Source organism: Galleria mellonella, unplaced genomic scaffold (genome assembly GCF_026898425.1).
Source record: "Galleria mellonella isolate WM207_F2 unplaced genomic scaffold, CSIRO_AGI_GalMel_v1 utg64, whole genome shotgun sequence".
Taxonomy (NCBI): domain Eukaryota; kingdom Metazoa; phylum Arthropoda; class Insecta; order Lepidoptera; family Pyralidae; genus Galleria; species Galleria mellonella.
This window is the reverse complement of record NW_026442133.1, coordinates 4,010,368-4,032,014: the sequence shown is the minus strand read 5'-3', so window position 1 is coordinate 4,032,014 and position 21,647 is coordinate 4,010,368. Positions and strand designations below refer to the sequence as shown.

At 30.3% G+C, this 21,647-nt stretch overlaps 2 protein-coding genes across 2 annotated transcripts; both read left to right on the top strand.

Annotated features, from left to right (window-relative positions):
• Positions 1-1,498: 1,498 nt before the first annotated feature.
• On the top strand, positions 1,499-9,347 carry LOC113512396 (pancreatic lipase-related protein 2-like). Its single transcript, XM_026896276.3, has 6 exons — positions 1,499-1,635; positions 5,637-5,709; positions 6,524-6,657; positions 7,531-7,791; positions 8,440-8,770; positions 9,218-9,347. The coding sequence occupies exons 1-6, from the start codon at positions 1,593-1,595 to the stop codon at positions 9,270-9,272; spliced, it is 897 nt and encodes a 298-aa protein (XP_026752077.2). The 5' UTR covers positions 1,499-1,592; the 3' UTR covers positions 9,273-9,347.
• A 2,255-nt stretch (positions 9,348-11,602) lies between these two features.
• On the top strand, positions 11,603-18,132 carry LOC113512295 (inactive pancreatic lipase-related protein 1-like). The gene is made up of 6 exons (XM_026896083.3): positions 11,603-11,759; positions 13,602-13,674; positions 14,198-14,334; positions 15,731-15,970; positions 16,321-16,651; positions 17,974-18,132. Exons 1-6 carry the CDS (start codon positions 11,717-11,719, stop codon positions 18,023-18,025), a joined length of 876 nt encoding a protein of 291 aa, XP_026751884.1. The 5' UTR covers positions 11,603-11,716; the 3' UTR covers positions 18,026-18,132.
• Positions 18,133-21,647: the final 3,515 nt, after the last annotated feature.

Here is a 21,647-nt window from a genome sequence, read left to right as displayed (position 1 = left end):
TCCAAATTCTTTTACTATTACAATTACTGCATAGTTGTTGGGATACCTAAAGTATCACGATTTGTAGAGTGACCGCCAATACGACTATCGTTATAGTCACTCAACTGGTGACTTCTTGGTATATCTCACTCACCGATGGGTATCAGCCCATTGAGAGTTAAGTTGAGGTGCTCGCTTTCAGTCTTGATATTGCAAAGGCATTTGACCGGGTCTGTCATCGGGGTCTTTTATCGAAATTGTCCTACTATGGATTTCTCGAAAACCTGTGTAAATGGATTGCCCGTTTTTTGTCCGGCAGATGCATAAAACATTTACGCTAGCATCTTGCTATCCCCAACGCTGCAATATCATATTAATAATATGTTAACCTTAGATGACATTATGCGGACAATAACACTGGGGATGTCCATTATAGGGATCGTACCAATGTCCTTCATTTTATCGTGGAGGCCAATAGTGAATAGTTTGTGTTTGAAATCGAAAGGACGTTAGCTAGGTTTTCTGATTGGGGACAACAAAATTTTGTCTGGTTTAACCCCGCTAAGACACAAGCTTGTGATCACCGCTGAAAAACCCATTTACTGTGACTCCACAATTCAAGGATACGTCGCTTAACATCTCTAAAAGCATTGGGATCCTTGGTGTCGACATCTATAGTGATTTACAGTAGTGAAGCTGGCATCTAAAAAACTCGGTGTGCTTAATAGAACTCCACGCCGGATCAACGATTAATGTTCTATAAATTGCAAATCCGGACATTAAATTAATTACATAGAGTATTGCTATCCCTTATGAGTGGAAGCATCTATATACCAGCTCGAACCCTTCGATTCAGTGCAACGACGAGCTATGAGAATTGTCAATAATACATCATAGTGGTATAAAAAAAATTAGTACGATGTTTCTGAATAATATTACTAGTCTTTTTTTCGTTTACAATAAATATATATAACGTGAGTTATGTATATGCCTGCGTCTTCTATGACTCTACACGTCAATCCCGACTATGGTCTATGTGTGTGTACTAAATTCGAATCGTTTGAAAATTTAATTATTAAACGGTTATTTAATATATGATTGACTTAATATATTCACAAACATTCCCTTTTATAATATTTGAGTAGAAACATAGAAATATTAGGAATATGATTACTAACGATCATGGTGGTTACAGGTTCGATCTCTGCACAACGGATACATTTGTATTCATTAGTGCATATATTTCATTATTTTCATAACTATAATTAATACATAAAAAGTAATTCAACTAAAGTAGAGTACTTAACTCAAGTAAAGTAACTAAATATAGTAGGTATTTATTAAATCTATTTTATTTAGATTTCAATGAAAATGGGTCAAATTGTTCTATGTAATCCATTAAGTACATAAATTTTACTTGTCGGCATTTTTGATATTATTACTTTGATTAAAGATAAGATAAGTTTTATATCAGTGAAATTAACATTTTTATCAATAAGTGATCCAGATTTTTTGGTAGTATATATAAGTAAAATTTCTCAATACACTCACAGTTAGTAGTAAAGTGGTGGTAAAATATATAATTTTATAAACAAAACGAAAAAAACTCAAATATGGCAAAGACGTTAAGTTGTATCCTGCTCGTAGCTATTCTAGGTAAGTTATTTTGAAAATATACAATTATTTTCGCTCTAGTACCTAATTTCACTAAAATATAACATATACACAACATATAACAATAACAATTTCCTATTATTATTAGTTTATAATAAAACTTAAATATCACATTCCATACAAAAGTTGTACTTTTAAAACTGTTCCGATTTTTAATAAAAAAAGAAATTAATATTCAGTTTTCATAGTACAAAATGTAAGTGGAGTTAATACACACTCGATAAATAAGAAAATACCTGCATGTCTAGATGTAAGATTTTTAAAAACACTGGTACTTTCAACTATAAACCCCACTGGATGATAATAGTAATTGTGAAGAAATAAATATAAAAAAATATTTTTCTCAAACATGCTTGGAAATGTGAGCATTATTTTGACAATCTTCTTAGAGATAAATCAAAATTGCCGTACTGGCCAGATACATGCAGATAGCGGTCGGCAAAAGTTGTATGAAAATCCATATCTGTCGTGTTTTGCGGCCAGATAAATTACTATGTAAACTCATATCTGTCCTGTAAATTAAAAATGGAATGACCTTTTACTTCGAAATATAGGTACCAAGGAGGTAATTAATAAAAGGTTTTATTTAAATTTCGAACTGGCTTGCAAATAGAAAGCTGTTTATTAAAAAAAAAAGGGTATTACTATTTATTAATGCAATGTAATAAGGGAATGAGTATTCCTATAAGTTGTGTATGGTGTTTGCCAGAGGCAAAGGATCAACTGAAACAAAGGAACATTATGGCGCGTGAAAAACTATTATTGTTCGTTATTCGTCATTGAACTTAAAAAGTAAAATTGTGTTTTTGATTTCTGCGCATTGTTTGAGAAAAGTACTATACAAGTCTTGGCCACAACTAGGAATTGATGGGCTCACGTATGGGTACCTCGGCTACGCCTCGGCCCACACTTGCACGTTTATCCATCTTTGACTCAGTTGCTGGCTGCTGCAGTAATGTACTATAATAGGCTTTAATTTCAATACCGTTTTAAGTCTTTGACTATGTATCTTGGGTCCTTTTTATAATATATTATTGTTTATAATAATAAAAGTATTGATAATAGGAGACCCATCAGAGGAAGACTTTGTACAAAAGTCGTTTGCTTGGGTACCTCTGTCCCATTTATGTTTCAACTTGAAGCGGTTGTATTTGCATGGCTGTGTTGCATGCTGTGTATCGTTTCGATATAGCGTGAATTTTTCAGGGTACAGAGGAATCATACAACTGCAATTGTTTATTTGTATTTGTTTAATATAATTAAATATAAAATCCCCCACTTACACATATAAACAGTGGAGGTAGCCCACATATTCCGCACTTGCACACACAGAAGTCGCCACTCAATCATTCTGTCTCAAATCAATGTGTGGTGAAGATTTTCCCATAGTTTAATAAATTTATAAAGAAGTAATACATATGTCTAGTGTTTGCTATTATTAATATTTAATAGTCCTGATATTAATAAGTTCATTCTCCTTGGAAACTGGACAATTATACAACTAACTCGATAATGAAATTTATAAAATACTAATATTATTTTTTATATGTAGAATAACTATACGTAAATTTCATATTGATATTAGAATATAAATCAAATGATTGCATTTAACGATATACCTTCCTAAAGTAATATGGACTCGATTACAACACATATTTGTTTTGGAAAAATATTAAGTATAGACTTATGCCTGCGATCACAGTCAAAAATCTAACTACGTAGTAATAAATAAAAGCTCACCGGATTCTCCAGTCTTCTATTGATTAATTTCACACACTTAATCGATAGTGATACACTAAGTCACATTTTCCGTAATATACAAAAAAAGCGACTCCCGCGCGCCCGCCGATCTGCCGTCTCACTACAATTTTTTTTTTTTCTATTCTTTCTTAATAACGTCATAGATTATGTCACCGAAGGGTAGATATTTCAATAATCAGATTTAGCCTTTATTCGAACTGAACTTTTCTTTAAATTCAATTAATATATGTTAACGTATTTTGGTATTTTATATTAAATTGATTATCGAATTTATAAAACTTTAAAGACTCTCATAAACCTTAGCGTGAATTTTTTTACAGGGTACAGAGGAATAACACCTGTGTCCTCAGGCATAGCAACGCATGGGGGTATCATGGGCGAAACTCTATTATGTCCATGGTACTGCTCATGTCTATAGGCGACGGTTACCACTTTCCATCAGGTGGGCCGTCACCTTATTTGCCATTCTAAGTTGTATAAAAAATGTTCTAAAAACATGCCATAAACTTATTATTAGGGGTCCGTGAATATGTTTTAAGCTTAGATTAGATTTTAGATTAGATTAGCAAGATAGAGTGTCTCCATACAAATGCTTCGAGAAAAGTGGGTCAACTTTTCATACAATTTTGCGTGATAAATAACTATGTTTCTTTTATATCTTTTATATTTAGTTTTATTTATAATTTTTAATGTAAACACTCATTTATACTACTTTATATATTACATTTTATATTTAGGATACATTTTGTGTGCATACAGAACATTGATAAAGAAACGAGTCAGCTGATTTGACAATTATGACTTTTTATTACTATTATATTACTTTTTTACTATTATTGACTATATGGTCTATTTATATAATGTAATATTTTTAGTCGTGCTTTATATTTAAACTATCATTTACTTGTAAATTTGCACGCATTTTCTGGAAATTTGGAAATATGAAGTGGTCACCTCGAGATGACGTATTAAAATAGTACTTTACTATATTTTAAGTGAAAACACAATCGTGAAAAGTTCGTCCAATAAGTAATTTTTGCTTAACGCTGGAATAGATAAGCAAAAATTCTAAAGAAATATTATTTAGGCATCCATTGTAGATAAAAAATCTTTCTAGTTTCCTCCAAAAGATTATAGTAGTAAACTTATTATAAATATAAACAAATACAAGACAAGATTACACTGACAAATCAATAGGCTCCCTTATCGCTAAAGGCATCTCTTTCAAGCAACCTTTAGATAGAGAGGAGTAATTATAAATTGTTTTACCGGAAGCACCAAATGAAACAAATTTTGTTCGTTTTAAACACATAGTTATCGAGATATAATACATACAACAATGTGAACTAGTTTCGCTTAGTGGTCGAAATTCGACCATAACATATATTGTAATAAATGAATTTATTATGGTTATGTTTGACATTCAATAAGATTATAGACAATTAATATTAAAAGACAAACAGTATTAATCTATTCTCAATTTGACCACAGACTAACAATAAACAAAAGAATATATATGCATGTGTGTGTGAAATATATGGTAGTGTGTGTATAGTTTTTTTTTTATTTAATGCATAACTTTAAAAAAATATTAGCATTTTGCACTCCTTTTCTATATAAACTATAAGTGTGCCAAATTTTATACTCCGTGCGCGCAATTTTCGTAAAAAGGAGTACAAAGTTTTTACTTCTCGTATATAGATGTATAAATGTATTTTTTAACTTATTGATATTCATACATATAAACATATGTACATGCCTATATGAATACTTATACATATACACACACACATAAAAAAAAACAATATGAGTATATTAATCAGACACAAAGATGGCATACTTGTATAACGTATTCACGTAATCTAAGGATAGAAAAATACTTCAGAAAGGTGCCAAAGATTTCGAATTTATCCCGTGTTTTCAACTGGCATCAAAAAAAGATTTTCAGTGAGGTTGCATTTTTTTTATATTTGTTACCTCAACTTCAATGATGAAGTCATTTATCAATTGAGTTTAAAAAATATTTTTTTAACTGAAAGGTTATATTTTCAGATTGGTCCCATAAAAATTTTTAGAAATCTGTTGAGGTAGTAGGTTTTAAATTAATATGATAAATTTTGGGGGCGATTAATCAGTGAGTCAGTATTTTTTCTTTGTGAAACCAAAACTATTATTAGTAGAATGTATATACATATTTTTAAAAATCGTTTATATTTTTTCAGGTGTTTGTATGGGCGAGAACATCACCGAAACAGCAAGAGTATCAAATGATATACGATATTTCTTATACACTCGGTATGATAACAAATATATACATTGTTTATGAATAAAAATTTCGTGTGACGTTGTTTGTCTACGATGAATTTCTTAACTACTCAATCGATTTTTTACGAAATTAAGCATACTGTATGCAGTTTAGTTCAACCTGAGAGATAGCATAGTTTTTATCTCAATTTAAAATAGCAATAGGTATTTTTATTAATTTTATCTGTGAATTCAGTAAATTTTTAACAGATGGCGGTAAAAATAATCGACACTTTTATGAATAGAGTAAGTATCCAATAGATTGCTCTTTATAAAGAGTTCTAACGTTGAATAAAATGAGTCCGCGATTACATTTGTATAATTGTAGACATTGATTTAATTTGTACATAAACAGTGAGGATTTGATATTAACATCATTTATATATATTTTCACGGCAAGTCATTTGCACAATAGGTGCAATAGTGCATAGCATACACCTCTTGCTTTATGCACTTTTATAATTCGTACCGCACGTACCCTGGTTCTAGAGACTCTTGACTCTTCTTTCAAATATTACTTAGTCTGTTTGATCGTATGATTGTCGTAGATCTCCCTCGTTATTAACACGCAACCATTTTCGTATTGCATACCAGTTATCAACCTTTCATTTGACATTATTTTACTATTAAATATGTATTTATTTGTATTTTTTAGTTCTAATAAAACTGCAATAAATCGTAAATAAATATCTATAATATTATTTGTGTCTATAAAAACGGCATCCACTTTCTATCATGAGCTATTCACTATTCTAAATGATCAATTCTTATTTATGTTGAAACTAATTAGAAGTTTTTTTTTTAGTGTTAATAATATACCCATAGAAATAAATACTAACGAAATTTCTAATGCCATTATGTCGGGGTTAACTACAGTTGTTATTGTGCATGGCCACGGAGGCTCCTCGAGGACATCTTTAAATCCTCTTGTTAAAGATGGTAAGAAAATAATTGACTTATCATATTTTTTGTTCTTTTCTTACTTGTATTTTTATAAAATCTTGTGTTGACTAACAAGTGTTATAATCATTAAATTTAACAGGTGTGGCATTTTTATGCATGTGAATAAAAATTATCCGAAACATACTTACAAATACTTGCTTTTACCTGTGACTTTGTCCGCGTGACTAGATATATGTTGATTGATCGGGATAAAGAGTAGCCTATGCCTTATTCATTCCATACATTATGTGTATATATATATATATATATATATATATATATATATATATATATATATATATATATATATATATATATATATATATATATATATATATATATATATATATATATATATATATATATATATATATATATATATATATATATATATAAATACCTAAAGATAAAAATTTTTAAACCCCGAAATGGACAATTGACGGTACCGATATTGATATAATATATTGACTCTTAGTTTTTCTATGATATGTTTCTTGGTCCACTTTCCTTCAAGAAGATGCAGCCAACCCTCGAAAAAAAATTTCTTCATTTCAGTTCACAGGGCGTACAGTCCCTGTGCTCGCTCAGGACCGTATGGTCACATTTTAAATTATTACGAAAAAATCTTATTTATTCCGAATCTGAGTACTTCTTTCCACTAATGTTAGGTATAAGTGTGAAAGTGTGTAAAGATGTTCGGATATTTTTATATTTGTTACTCAATCATATTTAAACGGTTTATAACAAACCAGCTGCTGCAGCTTTACACGCGTTGTATTATTTTAAGTTGTGTTTCAACTTTCTGTTGTTTTAAGTTGAAAACATGTTAATTTTATGTGTTAATAAAAATTTTCGCAATGTTTCTTTCAGAACTATTGATATATGAAAACGTGAATGTGATCGTAGTAGATTGGTCAGTATATGCAAGACTGTCGTACTCGCGGGCTGATAACTATGTTCGGGAGATTGCTCAAGATTTATCAAATTTACTTATATCTCAATATGAAACCTTTGGTGGTGGTGTAGCACCTGAAAAACTTCACTTAGTTGGCTTTAATCTTGGTGCACATATTGTTGGTCAAACAGGCAGATATTTGCGTAGCTTTGGTAACAGCGTTGCAAGAATTACAGGTATTTCAATTTCCTATGTCCATTGGTTTTAAAAGTCTTGATAATTTTTTTGTAATAAATCTTATATCTAAATAGGATTAATAGCGCTCTTAAATCAAAGATAAACGATTTGTTTACACCCATTTACGACTATTCGATCTATCCATTGATTCATAAAAAGGCCCTCCTTTGTAGCCTAATTATAAAAAAAACCAACCTGTATATTAAAGTGATTACAGTAACTCTAGCAACCGGCAACCATTAACCGATGGGGAAGAAAACTTCTCGAGTGACGACCCTTCACGAGTTAGAATAACTATCTCAAAAGTCTTGTTTGACGCAAATTATGCATGTTTTGTAGTCGACAGAAATAGGTTATGGTGATAATGATGAGGATGACAAGTACAATATAAGTAAATCTCTGGCCCTTTTCAGCTTGCAATAATAATTTTCTAACTGCAAGGTTTTATTTTACAATAGGACTGATATACCTGAAGAAGGTAAAAGCCCATAAAATAATATTAAAAAAAAAAAGGTTTTATTTAAAAGCAATGTTTTAAAAATGTTGTTATAAACTAAAATCAGAGTCAAATTAAATTACTTTCGTGTTTTAATAATTTGTCTATAACATATTGTTAAATAAATTTTACCTTTTTTTTTAAATTACAGCTTTAGATCCTTCAAAAAGCAGTTACAGATTGCAACAATCAGATGCTGAATACGTTGAAGTAATTCACACTGACACCAATTGCCCTTTGGCTAATGGACTTGGTACTCAATTAGGAGATTTGGATTTCTATCCTAATGGCGGCAACAAGCAACCTGGTTGCTTTGGCTTCAACACGTGTGACCACAACCGCGCGTGGGAGTTCTTTGCAGCGTCACAGGGCCTCAATTCTTTTTCTGCGCGTTGTTGTACTTCAAAGACCCAAATGAAATTAAATACTTGCAGAGGAACAGAGATTAGAATGGGAGGAAATGATCTTCTTCCAAAAACAGGGTAATTATTGTAACAGTTTTTTGTGCAATTTATAATGGTAAACTAACTGATATATACTGACAAACTATACTGATAAACTACTGTCAGTCCACTTGATGGGAAATGGTAAAGGTTACCTACCTATAGATATAAACAGCACATTGGACACAACAAAATATTCTATGACATCCATGGATTATTTGGTTGATTGGTTGTCATTCCTGAGGAATATAATATTATACCTCCATAACCTGTAATCTCACTATCACACTAGACCCTTCAAATCAAAACATATTCTTGCAAGCACATCTGTTTTACAACAGAAATACGATTAAGACAGAGATATTAAAGCAGATGCCTTTTGTACACAAAGTTTCCCTCTAGAGTTAGTTTCATTAAGATAATTTTACTTAAAACCGTGTTTGAATGTGGTAGAAGAAAAATTAAATACCACGTATTTTGTTTCAGTTGCGAAAGTGGAATCCTCCGAGTCAACACTGGACGCACATATCCATTCTTTTAAGATTATCAGTATTTACAATAGTGTAGCTTAACTATATGTATATTTATATCTTGGAAATTAAATTTGTAATAACTTTATTTATTTTTGTTTAACTACTACTAAAATGTTAAATGAATAAATGATAATATATATATATATATATATATATATATATATATATATATATATATATATATATATATAATAATATATTCAATCGTGAATGTATAGTAATTATAATATAATGAGTAAATAAATAAAAAATAAGTAAAACAAATACATATTGTAAGATTAAGTAGAATAATATAAGATTGCAGACAACAAAAAAAAAAACAACTTCAATTGTGGCAAAACTACTTATTTTGATTTAAAACTAAACTACTTATCCGATTTTGATAAAATATCTATGAGAACAGTAAATAAATTCTTTCAGATAAAAAAAAAGGAATTTCCAAATCAGTTTATAATTATTGATGGAGTTATGAGATAACAAATATAAAAAATACAACCTTCTTCTTTTTAAAATCTGTTGAAAAGAAAACTATACAAAGTTGCTTTATGTTTTTTTAGTAAAGTACAAATGAGACTCTTATAGAATCATTATAGACAGTGAGTCTATGAGGTAGAATAGAATAGAAAATATTTATTGCCAGAAAAACACATATTTATAACAGAAAATACAGTAATATATAAGATGTGTCCTATATTAGGTAAGAGGAACTAGCTCAGCTAATGCTGTAGGTGTCCCGGTGTAATGTGCACAGCAGAACAGTACTGGTTTTTAGTCAGTCCCTCTTTCAAAATGAGATGACGACGTACGCTTTTTCTTTTTCATAAAAGCGTTGAACGAAACGATTCTATTGTTCAATACGATGCCCACGGCCATTTTCTATCATCGTAAAGCTCGCTATCGATGGGGAGTTTAAATACCTTAGAACCTGTGTGGTCGCGTACAACGCAGTTTCAGAGATGTTTCCTACCACGAAAGCTCAGGTTATGGAATGAGCTCCCTGTTGTGGTTTTTCCAAGAGACATGAAGTCAAGAGGCTGTAATGTCTTCAAAAAAGGCGAAAAGAGGTTTCTTCAGGGTCAGCAATGCGCCCCTTGGTATTACAGACGTTTATAGGCATATACCGTAAGCGTTTACCATCAGGTGGGCCCTATACTTGTTCGCCTCACCACCTCAGTGGTATAAAAAAGTTCTAACGATAGATTCGTTTGTACTTGTCTAGGGGGTCGACTCGATAGAGCATTATGATTTATCATTATGATTCATTCAGGCATCGATCGTGTATCATTATTATGTTGTTTGATCAATATTTAATCCATTTCAAACATACAATGTGCCGTTTTGCTACATGTTGTAAGTATATATTAAAAAAAAATATTCATGTATATCTCACTTGTCTAAATAGGTTTTCATAGTCTTGTTAGTTTAGGATCAGACACAGTAACACAAATACAGTGTGGTAACAATATATAACATTATGTGCTATACAATTACTCCAATTCCCTGGTTCTTAAGTTAGGATACCTTGTGTTAAGAGGTATGAATAACACATAACACATAGAGCCATGTTACTATAATTACATTATTACCATATAATCCTAAACTAACACATCACGAATATCTCGAAAACCGACAACAGATAGGAAATAATGGTTCTTGAGTGGCGACTCCGTACAGGCAAACGCAGTGTGAAACGACCCCCCCCCTTTAAATGGGATGATGACCTCAAATGCAAAGAATCAGTATATGCAGATGGCTCTGGACTGTTTCTTATGGCATATTGTGGTCTATGGGGGAGACCTGTGTTCAGTAGTGGCCAGGTAGAGGAGTGATAATAAAAGGTAACCGCGGGCGTTTTCTTGAACAATTCCTTAGAACATAATCCATTATGTACGCGGAAGAAAACAAAGGGAGCTGTAAAGTCTTGCCTTAGAGACGGCGCTTTTGAATCTAGAATCATCGACAATTATTTTAGACACACTGAATCATAAGGACAAACTGGTATCCAAACTCCCTCCCATAGGTAATGATTCTATAGACAGGACTTACAACTACTTAATATCTTAATGAATACACAAAAGATCCAGGTCTGTAAGAGATTGTTTTTAGCCAATGTATATGCACATTCTGTATAAATACTCCTTGTATACATCTCTACTGTGCGCAAATAAAGAGTTTATTATTATTATTAAAAGAATTAAGTTTAAGGAAAAAGTTTCCATTTTAAAGTCCTCATTAGTCATTTAGTCACCTTAGTAAACTCAGTTATCGGAATTTTACGTATTAATTTAATTAAAGATAAGTTTATATCGGCTTATCAATGACCGAATGAATCAAGATTTTATGTGTATATATACATATATATTTGATTTTTCTAGACATTATTCTTATTTAGTGATGCTATAGCCGTGAAGATATATTACGGTGCAAATTATTATTCAGTATTAATTTTAACATGGCAAAGATATTTAGTTTTGTTCTGCTCGTAGCAGTTTTAGGTAAGTTATTTTTAAATTATGTATTTTCTTAATAACTGCAAAAATAAAATAATAAACCGGAGCGAAACTGCTTAAAATTTTCTACCGTATGTTCCTTTCTGCAGCCAAACAGCTGTATTCGTATGGCTGTGAAGGGTTAAAAGATGAAATTACTATAAGATCCGAAAAGACGACACATTATATTTTGTGTGCAGTTCATCAGTACAAAACTAATTTTTGTAAATTTACATATTAGGTACACACACAATTGTAATATGATCTATTAAAATAAATATAATATATAGAAAATGCATAAAATTAAAGAATTTGCTTTAAGAGGCCTTTGACATTTGTCTGTATAAAATAATGAAATAATGGAGTTTTTCCGGTTCTGGTCCTTAGTTAATAATTAATAGTTTGGTTTAACATTTTGATACTTTAATTATATAGACAGGTTTTTTATCTTAAATATAGTATTAGTAATTTTTTTTTTCATTATTCTGTACTATTTTATTCTAATAACGGTGAAAAATTTAGAAACATTGTGCATTAATAAAGTAATATAAATTTTGCATGGTATCAATATAAAAACTTGGTAATTATTATTTAAATTAAGATAGTGTTATTTTTTCACCGAAGTATTTAAATAAATAGATCTTACCTTTTTACTAAATCTTGCCAAAATCATTTCATTAAAAATACATAATAATAAAGTGAATATATTTGTAAATACTAGTTTATTATACTAATAATAAAAATCATTTTGAACTTTCCAGAAAAAAGTAATAAACAGCAATATTAAATATATTTCTATGCACAACTCAATGTGCGTAATCTAAAGTCGTTACCACTATTTCTATTATATTTAGTTCATTTAGAGAGCCGATAGCTTTTTTAAAAAAAATAGTTACTTTTGATTTTGGAAGTTAATCTAAATAATTAAGAATTACTATGTAATACATAATAAAATAATAATAGGTAATATTGTTATGTGCTGTAGATGTCGTAATGCGAATAAGAGAGGGCGAGAGATGGGCGGCAGCGTCGCTTTTAAAACATATCCAAAGCCTAATTGCGGTTGCCGATCCGCCTGCCAAGTGTGGCAATTACTAGCAAAACCCCCAAGGAGAAGGCTTATGTTCAATTGAATGGCTTATGGACAATTAAAAGCTGATATGATGATATAATATTATATGTATGCAAAATAAGTTTATTTGTATATTACCTCTTAACACATTAACGGTTTAACCAATTGTTATGAAAATTGATAGATATAATAGGTATTAAGGATAAAGAAGAACATTAGTTGTATTTTAAAATAAAATAATAAAAAAATATTTCAATTTTATTGTCGTAAAAATCAGACAGGGAAAGAAATAAGAATAATTATTTTATCATGATTAAAATAAATCACGACAATCTATGACTCGATAACATATAATCCGATATATATGATATTAAAACCAGAATCATTTAAAATATTGAAATTTATTATTAGAGTAATTATTAATTTTTCACAAATTATATTTAAATTTCAAAGTTTTTTTTTCGAGTAGGTACTTAATTGTATTAAAAATACTCATAATATACTTCCATATTACTGTATTATACTGCATCAAATGTATATTATAAACAATAAAGATTTTTTAGAATAAAATCGTCTATTAATAGGTATTTTACTTAGGTACTGAAATGTCTTTTCGATGAACATATTCCAGTTATTTCATATTGTTTAAATTATTTTTGTTGTTTTTTACTGTAATTTAAACAATTACTAAATTGATTAAATTACAATTAGGATTTATCTAAGTACTTATAATGTATACTTACAATTTTAATTACAATTAATATCATTTTTTTCAGCTTATTGCAAAGGCGACTCTATCAATAAAGTGTCAAGAGTAGCGAATATTAATAGATATTTCTTATATACACGGTTTGTATTTTTTATCATTTTTAATCGTGATGTTTTAATTTTTTTAAATAGTGAACGCAGGTGCTATGTATCGTTCTTAATAACAATCTATGGGGGAGGCCTATATTCAGACGCAGATGGATAATGGCTGAGATGATGATAAAGACACAAATAAAGCAAAATAAATAAAACCGTTAAAAAAATAGTCACGTTATGAAATATTCTTAGATTATATACAAAACAGGTCAACTTTTTGTCAGCTAATTATCATATTAGCTGAATCTTTTTTTATCAGTATTCTATATATAATATTTACGCATAAAATGTATCTTGGAGATTTATTTAAGAAATAAAATGACTATTTACGTATTAAAAAGATGCATAATTTATAAGACAAAATAAATATAGAAATAATAAAGGAGTCACTATTTATCACGCAATATTGTATGAAACAGTTAACCTGTTTTTCTCGAAGCATTTCTATGGAAACACTTTCTATATAATCTAAGGAAATATTATATTAAATATACAATTTTTGTTTTAGTAACAATAAAGTAGTCCCAATAGAATTAGAGAGGTTAGTACCAGATAACAACATTGTATTGAATCGGACCACCGTCTTCCTAGTGCATGGCCATGGAGGCACCGCCACTACGACATTAAATTCCCTTGTCAAAAATGGTAAGAAAGTAGCTCATATTTAATTTCTGTACTAATATTTTATATCATACTATTTTTAAGTATATATAGAGTAACAGTCAAAAATTTTTCAAGTCGCTTATAAAAAATAATATTTAAAAAAAAGAACGATAAGATTGTCAACTCGCCTGGGTTATACATTATTTTCACCATTATTAAATAGATTTCTACAATTAATTTTAATAACTCCTATCAGTATTATGACTGAAGTAACTAGTTTTTTTTTTTCTCGTGAAGCAAAAACTTATAATTGATCAATTAGTCAAAATTACTTTGCGTTGTACAACACTAGTGTAGTCTTGACCAGTTAGGACCTTTTTATAATTTACATATGCAGCTAGTTTTGCATTGTTTGTTTAGAACTTATTTTTAACACCTATCTATATCTCAATCTATCTGTAATTACAATTATCAATGTCTGTACTTCGTTCAAGCGTCATATAAAAACTGTTTTGATGGTTACATTATATGAATCACGGAAGTAAATCATATCGATAAGAAAAAACTCCATGTATGAATCTATAAATATTATTTGTTCTATTTATCTCAAAATTTATTAGAATAATTATATTGACATAATTTGATCCTATGTATAAATAGACGTATAGAAATAACAACTTAATCGAACAAAACTGTATTGCAGTTCAAAGATCTTAAAACGGAATCTCAGTCTAATACTCTTAATTTATCAAATTGAATATATGGATAATTTATAATTAATTGATTAAAATTATTTTGTTTAATTTCGCTGCCAATAGTATGAGAAATAACTGCTATTATTATTAGTAGAAGCTTTACGACATTCTCTATTAGTCATCAATTTCTGATCACTATTTAGTCTTCGCATACATATGTATGGTACTCGTATTTCATTTCTAAATGAAACATCTTCAGGCAATTTAATAGACCGCTGTTATACCTCATAGTATTAGCATAATAGAGAATTCTAATCAATTAATCAGTGCCAACTAAGTAGTATCCACATAATGACACCTAGTTTAGTAAAATACTTACTTAATATTTCAAAGTACACTTAAGTCATGCTAGAGACCTTCGTGCATAAGGTAAAAGGATTCTTCAAAATGATCTTAACAAACGATAACAAAAGAAGAAAAATAGATATGATATAAGAGCCGTCAAAAATAGAATCTAGAGACAACACTATAATACAAGTAACATCACTATGACATTTTTATTTACTAATAATTTATTTTAAATGTTAAACATAATCTCTTTTAAATTTAAATTCAGATAAAAAATATCTTTAAATTATTTGATGATCTGATAAATTGTGTTTGTTATTCTTTTCGAAATATTATTATTACCTAAGCGTATATCATCATTAAAAAACATTATTAATGAAATTTGTTACTTTCAGAATTATTGGAAATAACTGAAGACGTGAACGTGATCGTAGTAGACTGGTCAGAGTACGCAAGTTTGTCGTATTCAAATGCCGATCGCCATCTTTTAAATGTTGCTACATATTTTGTTGACTTCCTTGTCATACAAGGTTTTAACTCTAGACCCGAAACAATTCACTTGGTTGGTTTTGATCTTGGTGCACACATTGTTGGTTTAACTGGAAGACGGTTTCCCAATATTGCAAGAATTACAGGTATTTATTTGCATTAAACTTAATATACCAAATAGTATTAGATTTTATATCTAATTTCGATGCTAGATAAATTGAAAACTTACAATCAGTAATAATTGTAAAAAAATATTCATGTGACTATCATCAAGATACAGAAAAAATTACAACAAAAGATGTACAGACAGAAAAAGATATTTTCTAATTATTTGAAATAGCGAAAGTAAAAACCAGTAGTTCAATAATCCAACTTTAGTTATTAGAAACCTAATCACTTGTAATTAGATTCAACTATAAACTTACAATGAAATTTTTCAACGGAAGACTGAGCCCATTATATGGATAGAGTTAAGTTTCCTTTTTTATAATTACAGCTTTGGATCCTTCGAAGAGCTCATACAGGTTGCAAAAAACAGACGCTATCTACGTTGAAGTAATCCATACTGATGGAAATGGCCTTTTTTCTAACGGTCTTGGTACACAGCTAGGAGATTTAGACTTCTTTCCTAATGGTGGTAACAGTCAACCTGGATGCCTTTCGAACTCATGCGACCACAATCGCGCATGGCAGTTCTTTGCAGCATCACAACGTCTAAACACATTTCTCGCTCATTGCTGTAACTCAATGACCCAAATGAAATATAACAGCTGTAGAGGAGGCGGCTTTATTCAAATGGGAGGAAACACACTTCTTCCAAAAACTGGGTAATTATAGTGGCAGTTTTTAACAATTCGCGGCAAATGACTTGAACATTATGATAGTAAAACTTGCACAGTTGATATTTTTAATACGTGACTATGGGCAGAAAACCAACAACCGATAGGTAAGAAAGGTTCCTGAGTGGCGACCCCGTACGACCAAGCACAGTACAGAATGATAAATGGAGTGACGATTTCAAAAGCATTGCAAGGAGTTAGTGAATGCAGGTGGCTCAGGACCGTTCATTATGACAGTCTATGGGGAAGGGGTGTGTTCAACAGTAGACGGATAATGGCCGAGATGATGATGATGATGATGAGACGTTATCAAGCAACTATCAAAAGTCGCAAGAAGGTCGCAATTACTTTACCAATAATTTTGAATACTGACTAGGGACTGATCTCTCCTATGCTAATCCTATGTTAATTTTAAGACAAGTATAATAACGGTTTTTCGGCATAAAAATCTACTCGTTTCGAAACAAAATCTACACAGGTTCATGTGACTTTGCATTCTAAATTCAAATATTTTCAATCTAATATGCGTACCATAGATAATATCCTAACTATCTTCGTTTATACATAAACAAATAATTGTTAGTTGTTGCCTCTTAGCGGCTTAACGGCTCAACCATTCGTTATGAAATTTAGTATGAACATATTGTATGAACATATTGCAACAGCAAAAGCTAGTAATCCTATAATAATGATGCATATAAAACAAACTTAGTATAACATATTCAAATATGAAAAATCTCGTTATTCATCAATATGTCTTAACACTATTAAAATCTGTTATAAAAGTATTAATTACTATGTAAGTCACATGGTGAAAGTGTTACCATAATAAAAAATAATCTGTCTCATTCTTATGGTGTTGTTCAAGTCATTTGTTAATATCAATAATTAGTTACGTTATAAGGTTAAAAGCATTCATAACTTTAGCTTACCACAGAGTAGATACGTCACAATTGTTCATCAATTTAAAAAAAATTGTGAGTGATTATTAAAAAAAAACTTGCTAACAAAAACGTTAATCATAGAATACGCTGTATATTAATCTACCACTAAAGAATTTGCACCCATTTCATATTTTGCTTCAGATTTTTTTTAAAATTCAAATTATTAGTGACAGCTTAATAAAAATATTACAGTATGATAAACGTTTTAGTTCTCTAACAAAGCACATCTTAAATAATCACCTGAAAATATTAAAAATGTTTTTGTTAAAATGGACAATTGCGACGTTGCCACACTACAGTACATTAAAGTTGAACGTTCTTAAGTTTAACAATTTTACCTGTAACACTTATAATATATTGTTTCAGTTGCGATAGTGGAATTCTCCGTGTCAACACTGGCCGCACTTACCCTTATTAATATCTTAATGCTGGTGATTGTCAGTACTTAGAATGAAGAGTAGAATTATTCTCATTTACAAAGATGATCCTTATTAATAATTTGAATAAATGTGATTCAAAAATATATATATATTTTTTTATTATTTTAAATCCATGTAGTACTAAATATAAATTACCATTGCAGTTTTTTTTTATTGAAAATCGACTAATATTAAATGGATATATAATGAATAGCCAAACCGGAAACCAAAAAATCAAAACAAAGATAGTTCTGAATTCGGATATATATATATATATATATATATATATATATATATATATATATATATATATATATATATATATATATATATATATATATATATATATATATATACGCAATATCTTACGGATATAATTAAATTATATATCTGCAGATAGGAGATATTTAAGAAAAATTTATGTGAGAGGCTTAATAAAGGCAATAAAAGCAGATACAATATTTTTTAGATATTTGTTTGTACGTGTATTTGTTCCGGCATAATACAAAAACTACTGCACCAAATTCAATATGGTTTCCACAGTTGTATTCTTGAAGATCTAAATTAAAAACTAGTGTCTATTTTATCTTAATAGACCATCAAAAAGTCACCTATTTCATTGGTTTTTCTACATTTGAAATCCATGCGTATGAAGCAGTGTGTAAATAGTCTTTTCTAATTATGTGAATAGGGGGGAAATGGATTGTTAGTAATGGAGATTAAAAATCCCATTGCTAGCAATATACCCAACCAGGTCGACCTCCTCGCGGTTCTCCCTGGAAACTATCATGGTTAATTCTTGATGGATTCATCATGATGGGCTAACTGGCCTATTTTCATTGTCATCGATCACCCTTCACTGGTGCCCGCCAGCGTATCCCATTAGCGCAGGCGGGGTTACCATTACATTATCCTACTACCTATCAAAAAAAAAATATGTGAATAGTAAATACTATTAGTAACTACATATTTATCAAACCGTGCTCATAGATTAAAAATTGATATTAATTGTACATAGGTATAACATCTTAGTAATAAAAAGAAACTAATAACAACTCGTAATACTTTTTCATTTATCATACGGTTCAATGAACAGTCAAATGGTATTAAGGATAAGAAGCCTTTCTAAATGTGTAAACTTATCCGATACGATTAGTTTTCCCGTTAAGTAACTATCAACAAACGATGCAGGTCAATGACTTACTTAATACTTTAATTTTTATTCTAAATAGATTGATTCATTTATACTACCAAAGAAAGAGACTTTGTACAAGTCGTCTGCATGGGCACTTTTGTCCCACTGGTATTTCTGCAGCGTAGCAGCTGTGTTTTTTTAATGGCTGATAATAGAATGGTAACTCCATTTGAGTTAACGGTATACGCTAGCGGAGCACCAGTGAGGGATGATAGGTGATAATGAAAAAGAAGGTCAGTTAGCTCATCGTGATGAATACATCTGGAATTCAGTACGATGGTATCCAGGGGTAGCCGCTTGGAGGTCAATCTGACAGGGTATATTGCTAGCAATGGGACTGATAGTCCGCTTTTTTGACAATTCCTTCCCCCTAGCAGCTGTGTTTGCATAACTGTTTCAGTTTAAAGGATGAGATATAATAATGGAACTCATCGTGATTGATTCTTTGGTGAATTTGTCACCATAGGGTAACTGACCTGCTTCATCTTCATCTATTGTTCCTCTTTGGTGCCCCGCCAGTGTATACCGATAGCGCATGCGGGGTTACAATTCCATTATCATCCATAAAAAAAAACATCGTAGTTCTTAGGAACGTCAACGCAAAAGGGATATCATAAGCATAATAGTGCATTCTGTAATATCCATGAAATGAAATGAAATGAAATGAATTTATTTTGCTAGAATGTAGGTAATTTTAGATGATAGAGGTTTATATTTCCCGTGTACATTCTGCCTCTATGTCGGCGTGCAAATTTTATATATATTCTACATTATATTTCCTTTCCTTTGTCATACTATATATTATTATTATTCATTACAGTAAACGGAAAATAAAAGCCTGTACAATAGTTGTCGAAATTAATAAAATATTTTAATAAATTGTGATATTAATTAGTGTATAAGAACAGAAGCATCAATGGTATCTCTAGTGTAGGTTGTGAAGTGCCTTTGTTTTTTTTAGCGAAATATTCATTAATGGTATAAAACCCATTACATAACATGGTGCTGTTCATGTCTATAAGCGACTGTTACCACTTTTCATCAGATTGGTTGTCGACTTATTTGTTATAGTTAATTTTAAACTTTCGCGTTGTTTACACATATTTTTAATACACAATCGAAACTTAACGCGATGAAAAAGCCTTTACAGGTAAATAGTACCTACATACCTGCTTTTTTATTGCCGATATTTCGATGTGGATTTCGTGGTGGACACGTCGTGGTCAGTTTAGTTTCTATTTACCTGTAAAAGCTTTTCATCTTGTTAATTCCCGGTTGTATATTCAAAATACTTATTTGTTATTTCAATTGTCGTAAAAAAAATCATGAAAACTTCACTTTTATTAACTATCCGGTAAATCTCAAATACATTTTTGCGCCTGCACTATTCTGGTTAGCAATAATACTCTTATTATTATCACGTGTACAGTTGGACACTTAAATAGCAGAATATGTATGGATAAAAAAATTGGTACTAAGATGAACATTGACTGTTCACTGCTGAATATAGGCCTCCCCAATACCCCCTGACAAAACCCCCCGGTTTTGTCAGTAGTTTCCACGCTTGGCCGTCGGATTTACAACCACAGTTAGGCTTTAATGACATTTTAAGAGAGTCACTGCTGCCCATTTCTTGACCATTAAGTTCGTTCCATACCATGTGTTCCCCGCATAGAAAGGGCCACTTTCTTTTCTGTAGATGTCGTAAAAGGCGACTAATCGAACTCAACCAATAATATAGATATAGTATATATTTATATTTACAGATCAATGATTATTTTAATATTTATGTGTATATAAATTGGTATCAGAATCGATTGATACTGAATTCCCAACAGTTATTTAAATAAAAATACGATTTCGATGAATTGCCATTTGCAATTTTTCGCTAATATGCCCCGAAACCGGCACATAGATATCCATATTTATGACGTTTACCGCAATAACTTGACTTTTGGAATTACAAAATATATTGAATGAAATGTAATAATTTTGATATTATTGTTCAATTAAATTAATTTACTATTTTTATATTTAAACAACTTCAAAAAGGTAGTTATTGAGGTATTATTAGAGGCAACTAACAGAATTTATGTTCTGTTAGCCCCTCTTAAAACATTACCAAAGCCTAACTGCGTTTGTCAATCCACCTTGTAATGGTCCCCCCCCCCACATAAATTTTTTTTAAAAAATAAAGAAAAGGTCATGTAGCTTTTAAACCCTAAACACATAAATATAATTAGATCATTATAGTGAACACTCGATCATTTGGTCAAATTAATAAGTGTGTGATCGTCTAATGTGTCTAATAATGTAGGACCCGTTGTGTGTGTTCCAAGAAGTTCTTTAATTGGTATATGACAGAAGTTAAATAATAAAGATGATTGATCAATCTTTAAGGATTAAGAATACCTAATGAATTATAC